Source organism: Perca flavescens, chromosome 17 (genome assembly GCF_004354835.1).
Source record: "Perca flavescens isolate YP-PL-M2 chromosome 17, PFLA_1.0, whole genome shotgun sequence".
NCBI lineage: Eukaryota > Metazoa > Chordata > Actinopteri > Perciformes > Percidae > Perca > Perca flavescens.
In genome coordinates, this window is record NC_041347.1 from 27,776,960 (window position 1) to 27,797,012 (window position 20,053).

General features: G+C 40.9%; 1 protein-coding gene across 1 annotated transcript in view; it reads right to left on the reverse strand.

Moving 5' to 3' along the window:
- Positions 1-452: 452 nt before the first annotated feature.
- cdh11 (cadherin 11, type 2, OB-cadherin (osteoblast)) overlaps positions 453-20,053 on the reverse strand; it is an 85,687-nt gene continuing 66,086 nt past the window's right edge. Inside the window, exons 7-16 of the mRNA XM_028603685.1 lie at positions 19,674-19,841; positions 13,287-13,474; positions 8,560-8,673; positions 8,077-8,216; positions 7,407-7,543; positions 5,186-5,307; positions 4,909-5,026; positions 3,344-3,595; positions 2,644-2,795; positions 453-2,027 (exon numbers count right to left, since the gene is read on the reverse strand). Coding sequence (XP_028459486.1) covers positions 1,662-2,027; positions 2,644-2,795; positions 3,344-3,595; positions 4,909-5,026; positions 5,186-5,307; positions 7,407-7,543; positions 8,077-8,216; positions 8,560-8,673; positions 13,287-13,474; positions 19,674-19,841 — 1,757 coding nt within the window. The 3' untranslated portion in view covers positions 453-1,661. The remainder of the gene's footprint in view (positions 2,028-2,643; positions 2,796-3,343; positions 3,596-4,908; positions 5,027-5,185; positions 5,308-7,406; positions 7,544-8,076; positions 8,217-8,559; positions 8,674-13,286; positions 13,475-19,673; positions 19,842-20,053) is intronic.

Consider the following 20,053-nt stretch of genomic DNA (forward strand, 5'->3'; position numbering starts at 1 on the left):
GAGTTAAACATGAATGTGTTCCTGTGTAGCTGCAGCCAAAGAAAGACAATTATTGTCATAATAATGATGATAATAATAATAAAAAACAATAATAATAATATAACATTAAAAAGAGATTGAACAAGAACCTACACACTTAAAAAGGATGTTCTGCTTTCAGCTTCTCTGTATATGTTGCTCCGAAAAGACACCTTGTGTTATTTTCCAGTGTGCACATTTTATGTTTGAATAGCAACACGTGTTGATACAACACGTGTTGCTGCCAACATAGCTGGTGTTGGGGGAAAAAAAACACAATGCACATTTTCACGGTCTACATTTTCCGTGCTGGCAGAAACTGCACATCCCATTTTAAAGAGTGCACCAGGTGCAAGTTGGATCCTCAAAGTGATATATCACATGTCTGCACATTGCTCTGTACATACCTATCATGGAGAATAGTTTGCTTTCTGAATATACTTTTCAAGTTACAAAAAGAAACAAAAGGAGAAAAAAAGAGAATGCACTGCGTTGCAAGAGTGTCCATTTAAGTTTAAGGCGATTTTTAGAGCTCACAGGTTTTTACTCATTGTGATTGATCATCATTGGTGGACTCTGAATGAGGAAAGTGATCATTCGTCGGTGGACTCGGTACGGGAAGTGATTGTTGATAGGAAGAATTGGGACACAGGGGCGTGGCGAGGGGCAGCTTTTCTTTTTGCGTCTTCTCTGCAGTGAAGAATGAAAACAAAGAATCGTCCACAGTTTTTGAACTGAATCCATGTTGTTTTGGGACTAGAAAAAAGGTATTGGTGTAGCAGTTTCACAGATAACCAGTCCTTGTGGGATCATTTGTCTGTGTGTAGCTACTGAAGCTAGCAGTCTTTATCGTTACTCCTGTTGTGTTCACCCCTGGAGTTGTTGTATATTTATTATAAGGCCACCATACTGTGAAGATGCTGTGAGCGTCTTCAAAGTATCAACAACCCAGAGTCTGTCACGCTATCGATACCACAGTAACTGCTGAATTTTGAACACACAACAATGGAGGAAAAAAAAAAGTTTTGTTTCAACTGTTTGACCCCTTTTATTTCCCTTCTGTAACATCAGACTGTTGCTGGATCCCAGACTAACTTTTTCTTTTAATTAGCTTGTATCTTTCTCTTCCGGTCTTGCGGTGTGTCTTTTACATACACCGCAAAGAGAGCAACTAAGGGAATATACCCCACTCAGGAACCGTTGAGGAAGTACGTGAATCTGGTCCACAAAAGTATATAGAACCTCTAAGAAACTAAACAGTTCGCTATAAGCAAGTTTATTTTGATCACACAGCGACATTTTTTCCCAACAATTTACTTTCAAACTGACAAACTTGTGGCATAACAAATCTCCTAGCCCTGAAATGCTCAAGTCTGTAGAAAAAGAAAGGGAAGGAGACGTACTGTAGGCGGGAAAAGAGAGAGATTTTGGAAATACTGGGCGTTCATTATGTGTTCATTAACAAATCGTCTTGGAGGACCAGGGAGGCGCTGTGAAAGGGAGAGCTGTTAACGTCCGTTGCACATTGGCATAAACTGATCAGGTTGTAGTTGATAACAATTGACACTGGGGAGTGTTAGCCTCAGTTAACAAATCCTCATGGAATCCATAAATCGGGGGGCGTCCAATCAGTGTGACCACTGTTAAGAGTCTTCCCCATCATCACCATCGTTAATGAAGCAGTCTTTGGTTCCGTACAGATCTGCCAGCTTCTTAAACCTTGGCCCCCAACTCTGCAGATAGTCATAATCCAAGTCAGACTCTGTTGTGACCGACTCGAGGGAACTCAATGACCCGGCCAATGATCCTCTGCCTTCGTATCCGTAGATCTGAATGGAGTCGTAAGGAGGTGCAGTCGGGTCGCTGTCGGCCTCTGCAATTCGAGTCTTGATGAAGTCATCAACATCGACACTGTTGGTTGCAGGACGGCCAGCGCCAGGCCTCATGGGATATTGAAGCTCTGGTTTGATGTCCTTTCTTGGCAGGAAACCGTTGGCACCATCTGGGTTCTGGACAATTAGAAAGACCACCAGTCAGATAAGGCTCTAAAGAGACTTTCAAGTTGTAGAGCATGAGAAAGAGCTGACGAAAAATTGCTTGTTGGCGAATGAGGTACATCATGATCTAATATCAGCAAATAACATAAGAGAATATGAAAAAAATTTAAATTAGGGCGGCACAATTAATCGCAATTGTATCAAAATCGCAATATGAACTAGTGCAATATCCAAAGTGCAGGGGGGTGCAATATTTGTTAATGGCAAAATGTTTGCAAAACCATTCTGAATGAAGTATTGTGGTGCTGCAGAGATGTCCCGCCCTACAAATCCTATCCTACGGACTAAAGAAAAAATCTTTGTCTGGTACAGATCCTCACACTATAATAATTTTTATTTTTTTCAATGTTAATAATTGTCAATGAGAATAATGATACAAAAACGATTATTCCCTCCAATATCGTGAATCATATTGCAGTCGCAATATCAGTCAAAATAATCACAATTAGATATTTTCCTCATATCGTGCAGCCCTATTTCACATTTTTATTCTTCATTGACTTTTTTTTTTTAACAAAAACAGAGAAACTTAAAGAATACTAGGATGCCACCATGCCCTTCTTCATACCTGCAGCGTAGCGATGTCGAAAGCCTCCGTGTCCTCCTCACCACCTCCCTCATCATCATACGTGATTATATTCTCCCTGATGTCCTCTTCCTCAAAAACTATCAATGGCTCCTTCTTCTGACGCCTCAGTGCAACAAACAACACCACTATTGCTGCCAAAAAGAAACGCACAAATCAAACATTGCTCTGGATGTAGGGATTACACAACAGTCCTCACACAATCTCTGTAATAAAGGGGAAAAGCTGCCATTAAATAATTAGTATGCACTGTGGGAGATGTGTAATTAGACCTCGGACAGTTTAATTAATATCATTACTGTATTGTGCTATACACACACTTGCCATTTTAATTGCTGGTGGTTAGCAACATGTCCGCCTTCTAAAAGGTTCTCAGTTGTGTACTACTATTGGGTAGAATGCAGTGTAAACTCCAGCTGTGAAGATACAATGTGCTAGTACATTACAGTGAAAAAAAAGAAGATGAATAACAGCTGCAGTGTGGGTAGAGGAAGAAAACTAAGGCTGGAGATTGAAGACTTTTAAAACTTTTGCTGTTTTTGAAAGCCTGTTGTGCACAAAATAAAAAATTTAACAGATTGTCGCTCAAATGTGCCCAGACTAAAGGATTATGCAAGGATGGGGGTATTTCTTTGACATTCCCCACGTAACATAGCTCCATTTTTAAGTTATAGCTCCTTACCCAGCAGAATGACAATACAAGCCAGGATAGCTATTAGCGCCCCTGTGCTGAGACCAGCAGGTAGGACGTAGGGCTCCACGTTGCAGGAGAGGATGGTGCCTCTGCTGTCACAGGAACAGACTCTGATGGTCAGGGTGTTGGTGCTGCTCATAGCGGGGAAACCGTTGTCGTTTATCTCAACGGGAAGATAGTAAACATCCTGGGTCAGACGGCTGAATCCTTTACGGAGCACATAGATACTGGCTGTGCTGTCTGTCAAAAGAGACAAATATGTTGGTAAGTAGATCGATAGAAGAGTAAGGCTAAGTATAAAAGACAATAAGTACACATTGCTGAGTTTGAATACCAAATTCTGCGTTCAGACTTTTATTATAGCTTGGACTTCATCACATCATCTTTCCCCCCCTCTAACAATGGAAGAGATGAGGTTCTTTACAGCCTTCATCACCAAGCAAACGGTCTCTAAAATTTTACATTTTACATTTAAAATACATTACCGAGCAATGTAAGTGAAACGTATAAAAGCTACCGCACTGAACAGGGTACTTGGAGCAAAGTAAGGAAAGTAGCCCAAAATTGCTGGATGAACAGCAATCCTATTCATTGTACACAGAGTTACTCATGGACAACTTTGCAGCATTACACACTGGTCTTACTTTACTTGAGAGAGCCCCCAGTTGCTGCATTTATTCCTTAACTTTTTGCTCCAACCTTAAATCCTTAAATCAAGCTAAATCCTTAATTTTAACCTTAAAGCTAATAGCACTTTTAGATCTGTATTTTAGCACATTCAACAGCGGCAGCATAGTGACACACATCTCTCTTGTTTTCTGTTTGGGATTTCTTGATTACTGAATTTCTCCCTTTTTGTCTCTTTTCATTTCCCCCAATTATTTTTTTCTGTGAGTGCAGGATGCAACACACACACACACACACACACACACACACACACACACACACACACACACACACACACACACACCTGGAACATACTGTTGAGAAGGGCTCTGTTCCAAGGCACAGTCTGTCGACTGATTTTATTTGGTTTTGTATGCTCACTAGCTCCCACAGATCTTATACTTTCTCCCCTGTTGATCATATGAAACTCAACTCAAGCATCATTCACATTTCCGCTTTTGTTCTTCTCTTCTTCTGTCTCATACAGACTCTTTTTCTCTATCTATATACTTCTTTTCTTGCCTCTCTCTGTCTCTCTGCCATTTACTTTCTTGTAGTCTCTCTCCCAGCAACCCCAAAACTTAATTCAATCAGTTGGCCCCCTAAGATATATGTACAGACGGACAGAGACCCCACTGCAATTAATACAACCCGCACAACATGTGTGCATTTGCGTGTGTGCGAGAGAGATTCAGAGCACCTGCTGCTTTCAACAAGGTAGTGTAAGCCTCCATCTGGTAAGGCTTTGATCTAATCTGAGTGAAGGTGGGGAGGGGGGGAATAGACTGCAGATAAAGAAACTGTAAGATTGGCGACTACAAAGGGCAAGAAACTGAAAGAAAGAAGTGAAAAGAATAAAAGAAAATAATATTGTAATGGTCATCTACCTCTGTTGTCTTTGAGGGAGAAGTTGTGGTTGTGGGTGACTTCTGGAGCGAGGCTGAATGTGAAGTGTTGTCTGTGAGCCATCTCATCTTTGTCCACTGCACTTACTGTTTCAATAACCTTAGACACAAACAGAAACACAAATCAGAAAGAAAAACACGGTTATGTGGGTATTTTATGTTTGTTTACGGTAATCCCTCAATCCGTGTGCATACACATGCCGTTCTACGCCTAAACATGTATGCACGGACACACACGCTCTCACGCGGACACACGTACCTTCCCTGGCGACACATTTTCACACATGAGGACTTCGTTGTTGGTGGCGAACTCTGGGGAGTTGTCATTTACATCTTTCACTTTAATGTTAACACGCACTTTGGTGTCTTGGTGGTGGCCTCCTACACACACACACACACACACACACACGCACACGCACACACACAAAGTAGAGGGCAAAATCATCAGTATTCCGCTGCATACAAAAATTCAAAGCAGTGTAAAGTCATTAAAAACGGCATTTGTGCTTCAATGTGTGTGTGTGATAGCTTGTGTGTCTGCATTGTAATGCATGTTTTTGGCATTGGCTGAACACAAAGCTGACTATAAATATTCCCCAGCAAGAATTGCCTGTCAGTCAGCCACTCAGCCAGCTATTTATTTTTGATTTGCAAAAATTACAGACATGAGTTTGTTAGACATCACCATATCCAGTCAGACAGTTTGCCACTTAGTTAGCCTGCTCCCACACTTTTTTTTTTCCCGAAACAATTTGATATTCTAAAGAGACAAGAAGAAGAATAAATTAGTAAAAATAGTGTGATGCGGACAGAATGATGTCAAAACGTACAAACGTACACGACACATACGGCAAATCCAGAATATTAACTAAGAAAGACTGCGAGAGACTAGTGTATTTTTCTATCCATTTATCTTTTAAAAAAAGAAAAAAACAACCATTCGTTTCTACACTGTACTGCCTTGCATATTTGTAATTCTAGGCAGTATCATTTTTCCACTACCCTGTCATTACTAGGCATTTATTTAGCTTTCCAGTGCCTGTTAGCGGTTAGCGTAGCCTGCAATGGTCCTAGTTTTGTGGGCGCCGAGCCCGTTTCCATCTGGCCGTCTGGCGTCTAGCACGCCACAAGGAAACCACGCTGCGCTCTGGTAGTTTGAGCCCCAACCACAGAATACCAGGGTGGGGCCACTGTGGCTTGCTGGCTGGAGAGTTTGTGGGGTCGAAGCTGTGGAGAGAAAGCTCCGGAGGGCCTGTGAGTCGACTGGCATTCCCCTCTTTTCGCCCCTCTTTCTCTGTATAGTTAGCTAGAGTGTTGGTGGTGGACGTGGATACTAAAAAGTTTTGGTGCTGCCTTAACTTGAGTTTTCACTTCTCTTTCACTGTACCAGGGTTTAGATCAGCTGTTGTGTCACTGACCATCTGCCTACCAACCTTCTGTGCTGTAATCACCTCATTCAATCAGTAATAAACGTTCAATTAAAGCAACACGTGGCATTTTTTACCAGTTCAAATCTTAGTGGTGTGTCAACAGCTGGTTGTGCTATATGCCTTCAGATTTCCTTCCAGTTGTCTTTTGTGGATTTTGCAAATAACAAATATACAATTTAGAAGAAGTTTAAATCCTAGTTGGTAGAATTACTAGACACATTTCAGATAACTTGCACATCTATCAATAGCCTACTAAACAGTAGAACACAAGATGCCATGCAGAAAAACTGCACATGAACACAACTGTTGGGTGCACTGGCTGTTGACACACTAACTGGGGTAACAGCCGTTTACACTCAACAAAAATAATACCACCAAGCATCTGCATGTAGCCCATTCCTCCTGGCTGAATCTGAATATATAATTAGATTACCATGGTTAAGGCAGTTCTTCACTGACAGTCACAGCAAAAAATGCTAACTTTAGTCCCACCCAGAGGGGGGAAAAGAAATTAAAGGCAGCAGCTTGAATCCACTTAAATGTTGTACATAAGATGTCATGGACTGTATCCAGCACCGCAGAATGACTGGTTGGGCTCTGGAGGCCAGCAAATGTACAGCCTGGTGGCTGTCTGGGATTTTCCCATCGGTTTGTTCCTCTTTGACTTTTTCTCTCCATTCTACATCAGACTATACTGTTTATCATTTCTGTAGCAGAACTCATGCAACAGCCAGGATCAAATACAGGCAGACTGTAGCTCTTTAACTGGTCTTCTGAAATGGCTGAAAATATCAGTAAATTAGCACTGACAGTCTCATAGCCATTGTGTCACTTCACATTCAAACGTAATAGGTGTGGAGACAAAACTGTAATGAGTCGCAGTCCAAATATTTTTTTAGCTAATACCGTGATGGTGATTAGAAGTGTGTGTAGCATATATTTGAGATGAATTGGAAGATATCCACATGCCCACACACACACACATCAAATTCAGTTCCAATTCTCTTCAAATGTTTTCAGATTTGGATGTGTGTGTCTGTGCATACATACCTATCTCTGTGGCTGACACGGATATATTATGCCAGGGCTGTGCTTCTCTGTCCAGTGGTCTTGTCGTGGTGATCTTGCCGTCCTCTGCGTTTATGCTAAAGAACTGCTCTATATCTGTGTACGGAGGGATCATGTACCTATACGGAGAATGAACACACACACACACAAATAATAGTGCTATTAAACATTAGGATTAAAATATTCACAGAAATAGTATACATAAATGTGAATTACATCACAATTATAGGTTGCACATTAGGACATTGATACCTTTTTAATTTTGGTTACCAAAAGAAACATAACTTTGCAAACAGCTGTAATGTGTAATTACTGTACAGTATATCGGAATATTGTTTTATAGCGAGTTTAGAATCGGTGATAGTTTTTCCGTTGATTTTTATACAGTGTGGATGGCTTTGCTTATGTAATCCCTATTCTGTTGAAAACTTCTTTCCATGTAAGCTGTGTTTCTGCATACAAATATGAGTTGAAGTTGTTCTGAGTCATATTGTTTGTTCAGTGTAGCTGAAGGAACATTATTTAAAAGTTTATTTATTTTTTTTATTTTGGCAATGTTCCAATTTACTCTGGTGTGAAAATTGAAATTCTCCCACTGCTACAAGCCTGACTTAGCCAGTGTGTGTGTATTCTGTCTGTGTCTCTTTGTTACCTGACGGGATTGTTGGCAACATCAGTGTCCTTGGCGTGGACTCGTCCCACCAGGGTGCCTTCCGGCGCATTCTCCTCCACCTCAAAAGTGTAACTGGGATCTACAAACACAGGAGGCTCATCTGCATCCTCCACTGATATCTACACACACACACACACACACACACACACACACACACACACACACACACAGAGTTAGAAGGCTCCTGTGATATTTATCTCGTCACACAAACCTTTTTTTGAGGTTATTTTTTGGGGCATTTTAGGGCTTTATTTTGACAGGACAGGGGAGAGAGAGGGGGAATGACATGCTGCAAAGGGCCGCAGGGTGGAGTTGAACCTGTGGCCCGCTTCGTCAAAGAGTAAACCTCTATATATACCTACCAGGTGAGCTACCCAGGCGCCCGTCGTCACGCACTCTTGCACACAATCAAACGCATGCACTCACGCTCCTTGCCATTTAAATCCATTTTTACATGTGTACCTTTATTGTGGCTTCGTCCTTATAAGGCCCCCAAGCGAGGTATTGAGGGTCAACATGAGGGTTGGATCCCTCCACCTTCAAAGTGTACGACCGTTTAGTCTCAAAGTCCACTGGCTGAGAGAGAGAGAGAGAGGGAGAGAGAAAAGACAGGCCACTTAATCAGTTCGTTTCAAATCAAAAATCATCCCCGTTTTACCAAATATTAACTGTAAACACACATTTAAATGGTACGTAATTTTTTTGCAGTGTAATACTATCTGAATGCTAAATCAAATGCACTGTATATCCACTGCAGTGGGTGCATACCAGTGCTGTAACCTTACCCTCTGGTAGGGGGAGCTGTTGTTACATGAATGAAAACAGTCAAATTATCACATTATCACAGCAGCAGTCTAACTGTTAGCACTAGTATTACATAGCAAAAAACAGGAGTAACCCAAATGCACACTAGTATAATATTACATGATATAATAGGAGTAGTTTGGGACCAAAATGAATCATTTGGTTGTTTCTTTTGATGAAAACAATACAAGTCTGTTTTTAATGAGCCAGGATTAGGTTTGGGAGTTTGGGACACCACATGATAAAAGGGAGTAAGAAGTGTTATGGGTGACATGGAGGGTGATGAAATTTAAGTCCTAGGTCACAAGACTGGCTTTTTTTTCTTTCTTCCTATATAATTTTTCATTTATTACACCCTTTATAACCGAGACCGGTAAATTGAGAATACATTATAATTTAAAAGTTTCTGGCAAAACTCTTTTTCAATATCGCAGGTATGCCAATGAAAAAACCCTGGGATTCAATTCACTCATATAGAACTGAGCTCCAATTCACTTACTCTATATTGGGAGAAAACCAATTGACTTGTAATGGCCTTGATATTGAATAGACTTGAGTGTGTGCTTTGAGGTATGCTGCTCAAAAAGAAAACATCACACATTTTCCTCACATCACCTTTTCATTCAACCATTAAAAAGTGGCACAGCGGTTACAAAGCGATGACTCTAATCGTGCGTCTAATAATTCTTCCTCTTTCTTCCTGACTTCTATTCTCATGTACTGAGTGCTGCAGGGAAAACCGTTAAGTCAACAAATGTGTTGGCAGTCATTGTATAAAAGCTATAATACCAAAGTGATGCTCTCTCTGCCATGGTTAGGAGGACTTGCACATTGCCAACAGCACTTGGCTGCGACATGCGCTCATCCCCAGCTCCGTCGTAGCCATAATCACAAAAAAAAGCACTGTTATGGGTATCATTGCTGTATTATGAACCCAGATTATAACCACTTTCCCCCTCCCACCACTATTTTTTCCAGCCAGTACGGCTGATGTACTGACAAAGTCCCAGGAGCAAGGTTGATCTTTTCATCTCCTGGCTACCATCACTTAATGAAATTCCAGTAGGAGGAGAGCGGTTTACTGTCACAGAGGAGTGAATAAACTAGAACATATTCCTTTTAAGAAGCTAGAATCACAATATTTACTTTTCTTTTTCTTTTTTTTATAATAACGAATTATCAAAATGGTTGGCGATTTAATTTAATAATTGACGATTAATCGATTAATCTTTGCAGCTGTGGAAGCAACCCTGCTTTTTATTGATAAAAGGCTCCGAACTCTAATCAAGAATATAGTAGAGAAAGTTTGAACACCAAGGATATTGTTTCTGTTTGATGTCAGTGATCAACCATGGTGGCCAGTCCCCATCATCTGCAGGTAACGCCTCTGAAAACAGCTTGCAGTAGCTCCCTAATCGGATCAGATTCCAAACTGTTTTGGTGTGATGCGGCTGCCAAATGACTCAGCGCTAGAGGGACATTTCTTTTTAATGGTTTGTTCCACTCTCATTCAGTCGCAGCGACATCTGACTCTGTGGTGTCGGTGTTTAACGTGTTGATGACAGGTACAATGCTAGTTGGATAGATGTGACCCAGTTCTTTCATTTTCTCTTTTTCGTCACGCTCCCTCTGTCTCTGGGTCTCTTCTGCGCTCTCTCTCTCTCTGTCTCTCTCTTTCTCTGTCCCTCAATCTCCCAGTCTACAGAGCCACCCTCTCTTTATTCTCTCCCTCTTTGTGTAATCAGTGTGAGATAATAATATTCACAATACTGCCTTCCTCCCTATTCTCCCTCTCTCTCCCTAACACACACACACACACACACACACACAGCTCCTTAATATTCTGTGGACTGCTTTCGTCAGGACACAGTTGAAAGAGAATAGCTGATTGTGTGTGTGTGTGTGTGTGTGTGTGTGTGTGTGTGTGTGCGTGCGCTACATGACGGTTTTTACTCTGAGGTCGATGGTCCTGTCTAGTCATAGTGAGTTGAGCGTAAGATGTTTACACACACCTTTAATACTTCTCAGTGTTCTGCCTTTGGCTGGTTTACAGCCAAACACATGCACACACCCGTGTGTACACAGACAAACATGATGCCCCACTTGAGTGGTATCAGTTGCTCTCGTTACTTTAATGGGCCTGTCCTGCTTTGCTCATCTGTACATTTAATCACATTTGCTTCTAACTTCTTTGACATATCCTTCTTAACTTCTTTTAACTGTTTTTTTTTTTAAACATTTATCTGTATTCCAGTTCTTGCTCAAATCCGGTCAAACTTACAAATTCCCACCTGAGAGCTGCCCACTACAACCACATAGTTTTTAACTGTTCTACTGATCTGTGGGTTAACTGCCTTGCTCCAGGGCACACAGATTGCAGTTGTTGAGAGAGGAGAGGGCGCATTACTCAGTATCACTCGCTCATTTACCTGCTCAATCCTGGTGGGATGAGAGCCCCTAACCCTGGCAGTCTTAATGCCATGCTCTAGCACTGAGCTCCAATGGAATCGCTCACGCAGACGGTTGTGAGAAAAAGCATGAAACAGACTTGTATCGATTGATTCAGACAGAGATTTTCCCACAGCATCAGTAAAAACGAGCTGTGGGTTAAGGCTGGCTGCTCTTTTGAGCAACGTCATTGCTGTCTGGACAGGAATGCAGCTTTCCACGAATGCCATCACACTTTCAAGCACATACTGTAATTACATATTTGAATGCCAAGCCTTTCACCAAATAAGGACATGCTGCTTTTCTGTGGGTTGAATGTCTGGCAAATCCTAAAATTGTCTTAGTTTAATTTCTAGGATAACAATCCAAAACAGCGGGGGAAAAGAGCTTTTTCGGAGCCTTTGGTATACATTTCCTTCTTATTTTGCCCCTCACATTGATAGCGCGACTATAAATGGTATTATTATTTCGACTGAGAGATCGGACACCACAGGCAACCACAGCTCACTGAAAGATTCAGCTCATAATCCTGACCTGCAGCTACACATACAACTGTGTGTGTGTGTGTGTTTGTGTGCGTGCGTGTATAAGAAAGAGAGTGTTATGTATTTGACAGAGCACTGTGTTTGAGAGAATAAGGGACAAGTGTGTGTGTGTGTGTGTGTGCGTGCGTGCAATAAAGAGACAAAGAAAGTGAGCAAAAGTAATTGTGTGTGCTGAGCTGGATCACTGAGAGCTATAGTGTGTGTGTGTGTGTGTGTGTGTGTGTGTGTCAGTCACAGTGCAGAAAATGAGCTCTCTGGGCTAGAGAAGCATGAAAGTTAATGCACTCACACATACACACAACCATGAAAGTGAGTGTTCATATCAAACACAATAAGAAACCGTGAGGGTCATCAGAGAAGGGAAGGGAACACCAGCAAAACCTTTCTAACTGCTGCATATCTTTTCATTTTTCACACATTACATTAACACACAAATATGGAGTCAAATAATAGACTTGTTGAGGTCTCGCACTAAACTGCTTTGTCGTCTCAACTACATTTCTGTGCTGGCAAAATTGAAAAAGTGGATGATGATGCACACATGACGCAGCCACTTTCAGCCAATAGTGCTTTTGACAAACGTTCTTTACCAGAAATGGCTACAACCCGAAGAAACAAAAACAACCATCAAACTGTGAAACCTTGAATTTTATTACTGTATCCCCGCCTATGAATGCATCCTAACAACTTTTACTAGCTTTAAATATATCTGTCCTCTTCTCCCAAGCTCATTCCTTTCCTCTTTTTTGGGCTGCTCCCTCTTAGTCGATTAGTCGACTAATCGGTCGTTTTGGTCAACTTAGATTTCTTTAGTCGATTAGTCATGTTTTATGCTCTTTTTATGCTGAATTACTTATTTCCAAGAAACGTACGAGCACATCTCTGGTAAAAAGAATTAAAGCGGTGCTTTACTAATCAACTAATCGATTAGTCGATACAATTGAATGAGTGTTAGTCGACTAAGAATTTCTTCAATTGAGCACAGCCCTACCTCTTTTCTGCCTTTCCTGGCTATGATCAATATATATTTGAATATATACACATGCACTCACGCACGGCAACAGACACACAAACAGACTAGTTGGTGAGCATAGCGGAGCATTTAGCATCTGAAGAGCCAGATCGTTCCATAAGCAGTTGGTAGAGACCAGAAACATAGCTACAACAGAGACTGAATATTGATCTAATATTAATTAGATGGACAGAAACACGATTCCAAATTTATGTAAAAGTTGCTCAGTAACTGCAGGATTTGTCAATAAGAAACTGCTGGCTTAAAGTTTTGTCTTTTCAACTTAAAAGTCACAAATTGTTTCCGCTGCCTCCAAGTGGCCAAAAACAAATCACCTATAGCAGGTTTGAGTTCACTGGTCTTTTCCTTTCGTTCCTTACCTTCTTCAGTTTAATAACAGCCTCTCTGGTCTCAGAGTCCGTTCTCAGTTCAAACATGGCCAGTCCATCTCCGTCCAATAAGCGGTAGTTCACCATCCCGTTGTCTCCAAGGTCAGGGTCTTTGGCCTTAAGACGGCCCACCTCCTCACCTGGCACTTTATCCTCTGATACAGACATGGAATACACACCTGGGAGAAAAAAAAAGGCAAAAAAATAATTTACTTGGCTTTGGTTGCCTGGTTAGTGTCAACTTCTGGCCATAGCTTGCTTTTGTATTCAACACTCTAGAGTCTTTAGAGAATTCCTGGCTGGCTGCCACTGTGTTTACTATCTGAGGCAGGGTCAGTTTTGGAGGGCAGAGAGGTATTAACATGAACTATGCCATCTGTCTCATATAGCCCAAAGGATATTAATACCCCCTATAGTGTCAGGTGAGTGTGTGTCTGAGGGAGTAGACACCTGGCTTGCAGAATGGGAGCAGTAGGACCATATGTCTACAGTAGTCTCTCTCCTCTTTTATCCCTTTCTCATATTTCTCATTCACTCTTTCCCCAAACCTTTTTATCATCAAATCCTCCTCTCGCCTCTGTCCATCATTCTACTTCTACTTCCCAAATCTGTCATTTCCTCCTTCCTTTCTCCCCTTCCATCTTCTCCGGAGCTCCTCAATCCATCCTTCCTCGCTTCCTCCTCCTACTCTGATTTAGGAATTGAGCACAGAGTGGACTCTTCACTTTATAGGTTGTACACCATTAGCATGTTTATCCTGCTTGTCCAGCCCTCCAAATCTTGTGAATCATGAAATTTGCTTGGTCACGTGGCTTCTGAGCAAATGCGAGCGGGAGAGGAGGGCGATTCGCAGCTCTTGATCCATCCAGCCCAAATCTCTCCTGCCACCACATCTCCTTCAATCCTCACCAAATCCCTCCTCCCAGTCTTTCCTCTTCCTCTCTGTTCCTGCTTTTTAAACTTCTCTCCATATGGTTTGACTCTGTTTTGGTAACATCGTTCCCTCCCTCTGCATCTCTATATGCTTCTCCCCTATCCATGTCTTTCCTTCCAAATCTCTCCATTCATCCTCAACTCTCCTCCCCCTCTCCGCCCTGCTTCTCTCACATGCATTCCTCCTCCTCGCTCTCTTCTGCCTGCCTCTTCTTTCTAAAAGCTCATTTCATCCTTGCCCTCCCTTTGCCTCTCTCTTCTCCTGTCGTTCCATTCTTGCCTGTCCTAAGTAGCTTAACTTCAATGGCTCCTGGCAGCTGAGTTAAACATTGTATGACAGGACACACAGGCAGCCTGGCATACCTGGCTGCGAGCTAAAATGAGACACAGCTCATACACGAAATGTATATTTGCCATCGAGTACCACAGTGGAAGCATATATGAGTTTCAAAAAGTAAGGTATGCACATGTAAATCACCCGTACTTTTCTGTTTTTAATTAAAAACTAATGTTCTTTTACACCCGTTACTCTATAAGAAAGCAAGTAGGAGAGTTTGAGAAAGTCATTAGACGCTTTCATTATCCCCACATAAATGATTGCACATTTGTATTCAGATAGATGTCCGATGTCCGATCTTGGATAAAAAATAAAAGCTCATAAGACCAGTAAAGTTTAAATATAAACACCAATAAAGAGCCTCAGAAATGTAATTAATGTAATGACCACATTCGCCTAGATCAGTGATTTTAATCTGTTATCCTACAATGCCTTTTTACATTACTTGTAATTTATTACTACTTTTACTGGAGACATTTATGTGTCAGATTGGCAATATTGTAGATGTTAGTATTTCAAACCTGGCAGGCAGACTAGCTGCATGAAGAAATTAGTATAGTTTAGGAAAACATATTGCCTCTGTCCAACAATGGGCACCGGTTTTAATTTTTAAAACAAACTGAACAGCTATTTATGTATATATTTAAGTGACAATTATTAGCTAGAGAGTTCTTTACTCATGCACAGAGCGTGTGTGTGTTGTGTGTGTTGTGTTGTGGACTAAAGCTTGATTTATGCTTAAAATCTACACCCTGGCTATGTACGTGGAGACACAAACCTACGCCGGATCCTACGCCGTAGCCTGATGTGCACCTCTCGAAAAATGTAAGTACAAGTCGCTCAGCCGTGGCTTGGTAGCGTTAAATTTCCCCCTACTCATTTCCTGGTCCTCCTTTTCCATAAACAACATGAAATCAAGGAGAGGGTTAACTTTTCCCGCTACAGATTCCCCACCGTTGTCAGAAAACGAGACACTTTGTTTCTCTCACTGTGACTCTAGAGTCGCTACTCGCTCCGAAGCTAATCACCGTCACTCTCTCACTCGCTCTACTACACACTCCCCACACACACACACATGCCGGCCCTGCTCTTCTCTTAAAAAGATCGACGCACAAGTATAAACTTAAGGCCACTTATTTAGAGCCTCCACACAACCATAAATCTAGCGTTAAGATCAGCTTTTAGTTTTGCTTTGTGTTACCAATATTAAACTGATTCTTGAAAGAAACCTCTTGTCATTATTTTGATCACAGAAAATATTATTGTAGAGTATATTGTTATTGAAAGTTAAAATTTGTATCACTAACTCTATATTGGCGATTTAAACAGGATTCAATTTTAGCTTGCTACTACTATAATTTCTTCACTCATGAGATGATGGTATGTATTGCACTTAAAGGGTCAGACCTACTCCAACACAGTTCTGCATGTTCTTATGATTTAATATGTGAACGAATTAATAAATAATGTCCACTTATTTTAAATGGGTATGAAGATGTGCTACAGTTCAAGAAAAGTTGAGATATTTTTTATTTATTGCTATTTTTGTTGGATTATTTATAAGCGTCTTCTCAATTTGAATGTATTTTACACATAATATTGCTTTCTGGTCAAACCCTTATTTGTTATTCCTCGCAGAGGTGTAAAGATGGTTTTAACATCCCTGCTGTGGCACAGAAACACCATACAGAATGGTAATCATCCTTTCCTTTCATGTCAGGTTTTTCTTTATTAATGGATCCTGGTTTGTTTTTTGGTGATGAGAATAGACGGTTCTGTAATAGCAGTCCTAAAAGACACTGGAGGTAAATGTTGTGCAAATACAATCCTGCAGATATCAACCAAAAGATAATCTTTGACAGCTTTAGATGTCTTTTACAATCTGCTTTGTTCTGCATTGCTAATGTTTAAACAGGAATGAGAGAGCGAGCTGGCTGTGAAGGACTGTGGCTGACATATATAATCAAAACCTTCTCTGTCATTTCAGTCTAATAAAGTCAGAGAGAGTTGAAGAACAATCACTTTCTATTTGCCTTTGTTTTTCTGCTCCTCCTCCTGTCTGTGCTGTAATAGATTTTCAGAGTGGCAAACAGAAGATGCTTGATAATAAGGTTTAAGGGAGAGAATTACACAGAAAGCAGAAAGTCTGAGAGACAGAGAGATCAAACCCTGGAGTGAAAGAAAAATATAACTGCTTGAATGGAAACTGAAAAGCTGATGGAACATATGAGAGGGAGTCAAGCTGTACTCTATCTTTTTCTGTCTGTTTTTATCTCCGTTGTCTTTTCTCTCTCTTCGTATCTGCTTTATTTCTCTTTTTTTTTCTGCCTCTTGCTTTGCCTCTGTTTTTCTTTCTTGACTTACTTATCTGATTTCCCATTTTCTCTCTCTCTCTCCCCGGCTCCGCTCTCTCTCACTCTGCCCAACTACTAAATAAGTAATCACTGTCCTCATTCACACCATCTGGGATGCTTTTCTTGCAGGTGTTTGTACTGCTTCCACTTTTTTTTTAAACAAGGGTACCCACTTCCACAACATATTGCTATTTGATGTGTTGTCCTGTATCACAGATGTAAACTGCCAATGATGCACAGCTGACGTTTGGAGTAATGCAAAGAGGTACTGAGTAAACACTTATGACTAATAATGTTTGGTTATAAAACGTGTATTTTTGTGCGATACACTACAGACTCTGTACTACATTTAACAATTGAGGGAGCAGGGCTGGGCATCGTTCAAAATCTTTTGATCCGGTGCCAATTTTGATACCTCAGTTTCGATGCCGGTTCCTTAACGATACTTTTTTCGATACCATATGTTTTAAAATCCATTTCAACATCAACAAAAATACATTAAACACAAAACCTTTCTTTTCCACCTTAATTGTGAATCAAAACAGTTGTCAGAATTAAAAAATTCTGGTAACTCACTCAGTAACATTAATAAAACTGGTTGTGCTTTTGGATAGGGGTGCGCCAGTCAGATACTCAAAATTAACAAAAAAAACCTTTTTGCTACAACATGAACATATTATAAATAATAAACAAATGACATTGTGTACAGGCTAATATTGAACTAACTAAAATGCAAAGAAATATAAACAACAAAGACTTTTTAGTGCAAACTGCATAATGACACAAATCTTTAGCAATAAACTTGGTGACTGCCCTGTTGGTGACATTGAACTAATTGAGAACTAACTTAAGTGCAAAGGAATGTCATTGAATTACCTTGTTGCTGAAAGGTGCTGTAGAAATAAACTTGTCTTGCCTTACAACTGCAGCCTGTCAGTCAGTCATCAGGGCATAGAAACCACTGTTGTGCCTGCTTGTCTCAGAGGAAGTGTAACGGCAACAGCACCGCAAGTACTTTCGCCTCTCCATTAATATCATATCACGGTGAATGGTGTCTGCGTGAAGTTTTGAAAAACTGTAACCACAATTGAAACCACTTTATCGGCATCGCCGTGACTCGCTGTGACTTCAACAAAACTACAGAGCTGATGTAGTTTGCCCACACCTCTGCGCACGCACGTGTGTGTGTCGGATCTCCGCTCTCTGTCAATATGCAGAGAGGACAGATAAGCTTGCGCTAACGCTTTTGGAACCAAATTTATGTTTTTTTTTTTGTTTTTTTTTGGCGATGTAGTTAAGCTGCGGCTGCGGGAAACCCTGCTGATCTGTTGAATTGGATTGCATTAGATTATATATGTTTCAACATTGTGCTGCTATCTACGTTTATGTAAGAGCTCATGGTACTAAAAGGAAATATGGATATCTCAATATGGACACTTCCAAATATACAGTACATACATACTGAAGACAGTCTGCTGGAGAAAAATCTCAAATTCTCCTTCAAAATGTCCGTTTGTCGTGAACTACAGAATCAGATTTTTGCTTTGCATTGCAAGACACTTGTGCGCGGTCAGCTTGTTGGAATACACAAGAACTGGAGTGATGGTTTTGACAGTTTCTTTCTCTCCTTCGCTCTGTGTCTTTTACATTCCTTCCTTCACTGCTTCTGCTCGGGTCTCTCTCTTTCCTCGCCTTTTCAGCTTCTCCACAGGCTAAATCCTGAGCCCTCGTCTCTTTCTTTTCCCCTCCTGTCTTTTCTCCTCCTGTCTTTTCTCCATCCATTCCTGCAGCTACTCTGCTGAATCGCTGCCAGGGGTGGCTCTGCTCACAGCCACGGGAGGTGAGAACGTGGAAGAACAAAAAAGGAAAAAACAGAGGCAGAAAGATACTCCATGGCAGGGCGAGGGAGAAGATAGATACAGAAACAGAGAAAGGGGGTGTTGGACATAGGAGGAGACTTGAGACTGGTTGAGAAAAATACAGTGGTGCAAATCACTGCAGAGGTTTACATTATTCCTGTTTCTATCCGATAACCAGAAGGATTGAATCTTTGGTGGAACATTAGCTGTCTGGGCATAATTGCCATCTATATACTTGTTATTACCAACATTGCCATAAGATGAATCATATTTGTTTTTTATAGTAATACAATAATGTAAGCATACCTTTTTATAGAGTAATACCTGCACAAATTGTGATTCCTTCATTAAAATCTATTACCAAAAATAAGTATTGAATGTCTCTGTGTCTCTCTGTCTCATTTCCTCTTTAAAGATTAAATCTACAGCTCTTGACAAATCCAGGCTAAATATTTCACTACTTTTTATTGCTCAGCAAGTCAGTAATTCAACAAATGTCCTTAGGAGAGGTTTAAATGCACACACTCGCACACGCACGAACACCAGGCACACACACACACGCCTGAAGACATTGCAGGGGCCCAGTAAAGAACCTTTTATACTTGATTTCTTAAGTTATCTTTTGTGCCTCCTACTGTGACTTCCCTAGCTTCTATATTGCTTGCTAGAGACATTCTTTCTGGGTTGTACACACAGACATACAGCACACACAGAGTGATGTATATGTACACACGTGTAAGAGGACCGACATAACCCACATGCATGGATGTGCGGTGCAGGACAGGATAGAAAGCTGCAGGATGGGAGTACAGGCAGACTGTAATGTGGCTGGTGGTGATGCCATACATAGGAACGTTACAGTAGATATTATAGATAGATAGGTGTTTGTACTCACTCTGTGGAAATTTTGGAGGGTTGTCGTTGACGTCTGTGAGGGTGATTTTAACCTCGGTGGTCCCCGACAGCCCACCCATGTGACCACCCATGTCTTTGGCCTGGATGACGACATCATACTCCTGCCGTGCCTCACGGTCCATGTTTGGCAAGGCTGTACGAATTATACCTGATAATGACATGTTAACATGAATGCTCAGATTTCACTTTCTTTATGACTATTGCGTCATTATCAATCTAAATTACACAATTCAGAAATGTTATTTTAATGATAAAAAAAAAAAAAAAACTTTAATGTGATTTACATTTACACTAAAGGTGATTGTCATTTATTTTGAGCCATTTCATTTTGCAAGGAAACACACCATCAGTCATTGTTTA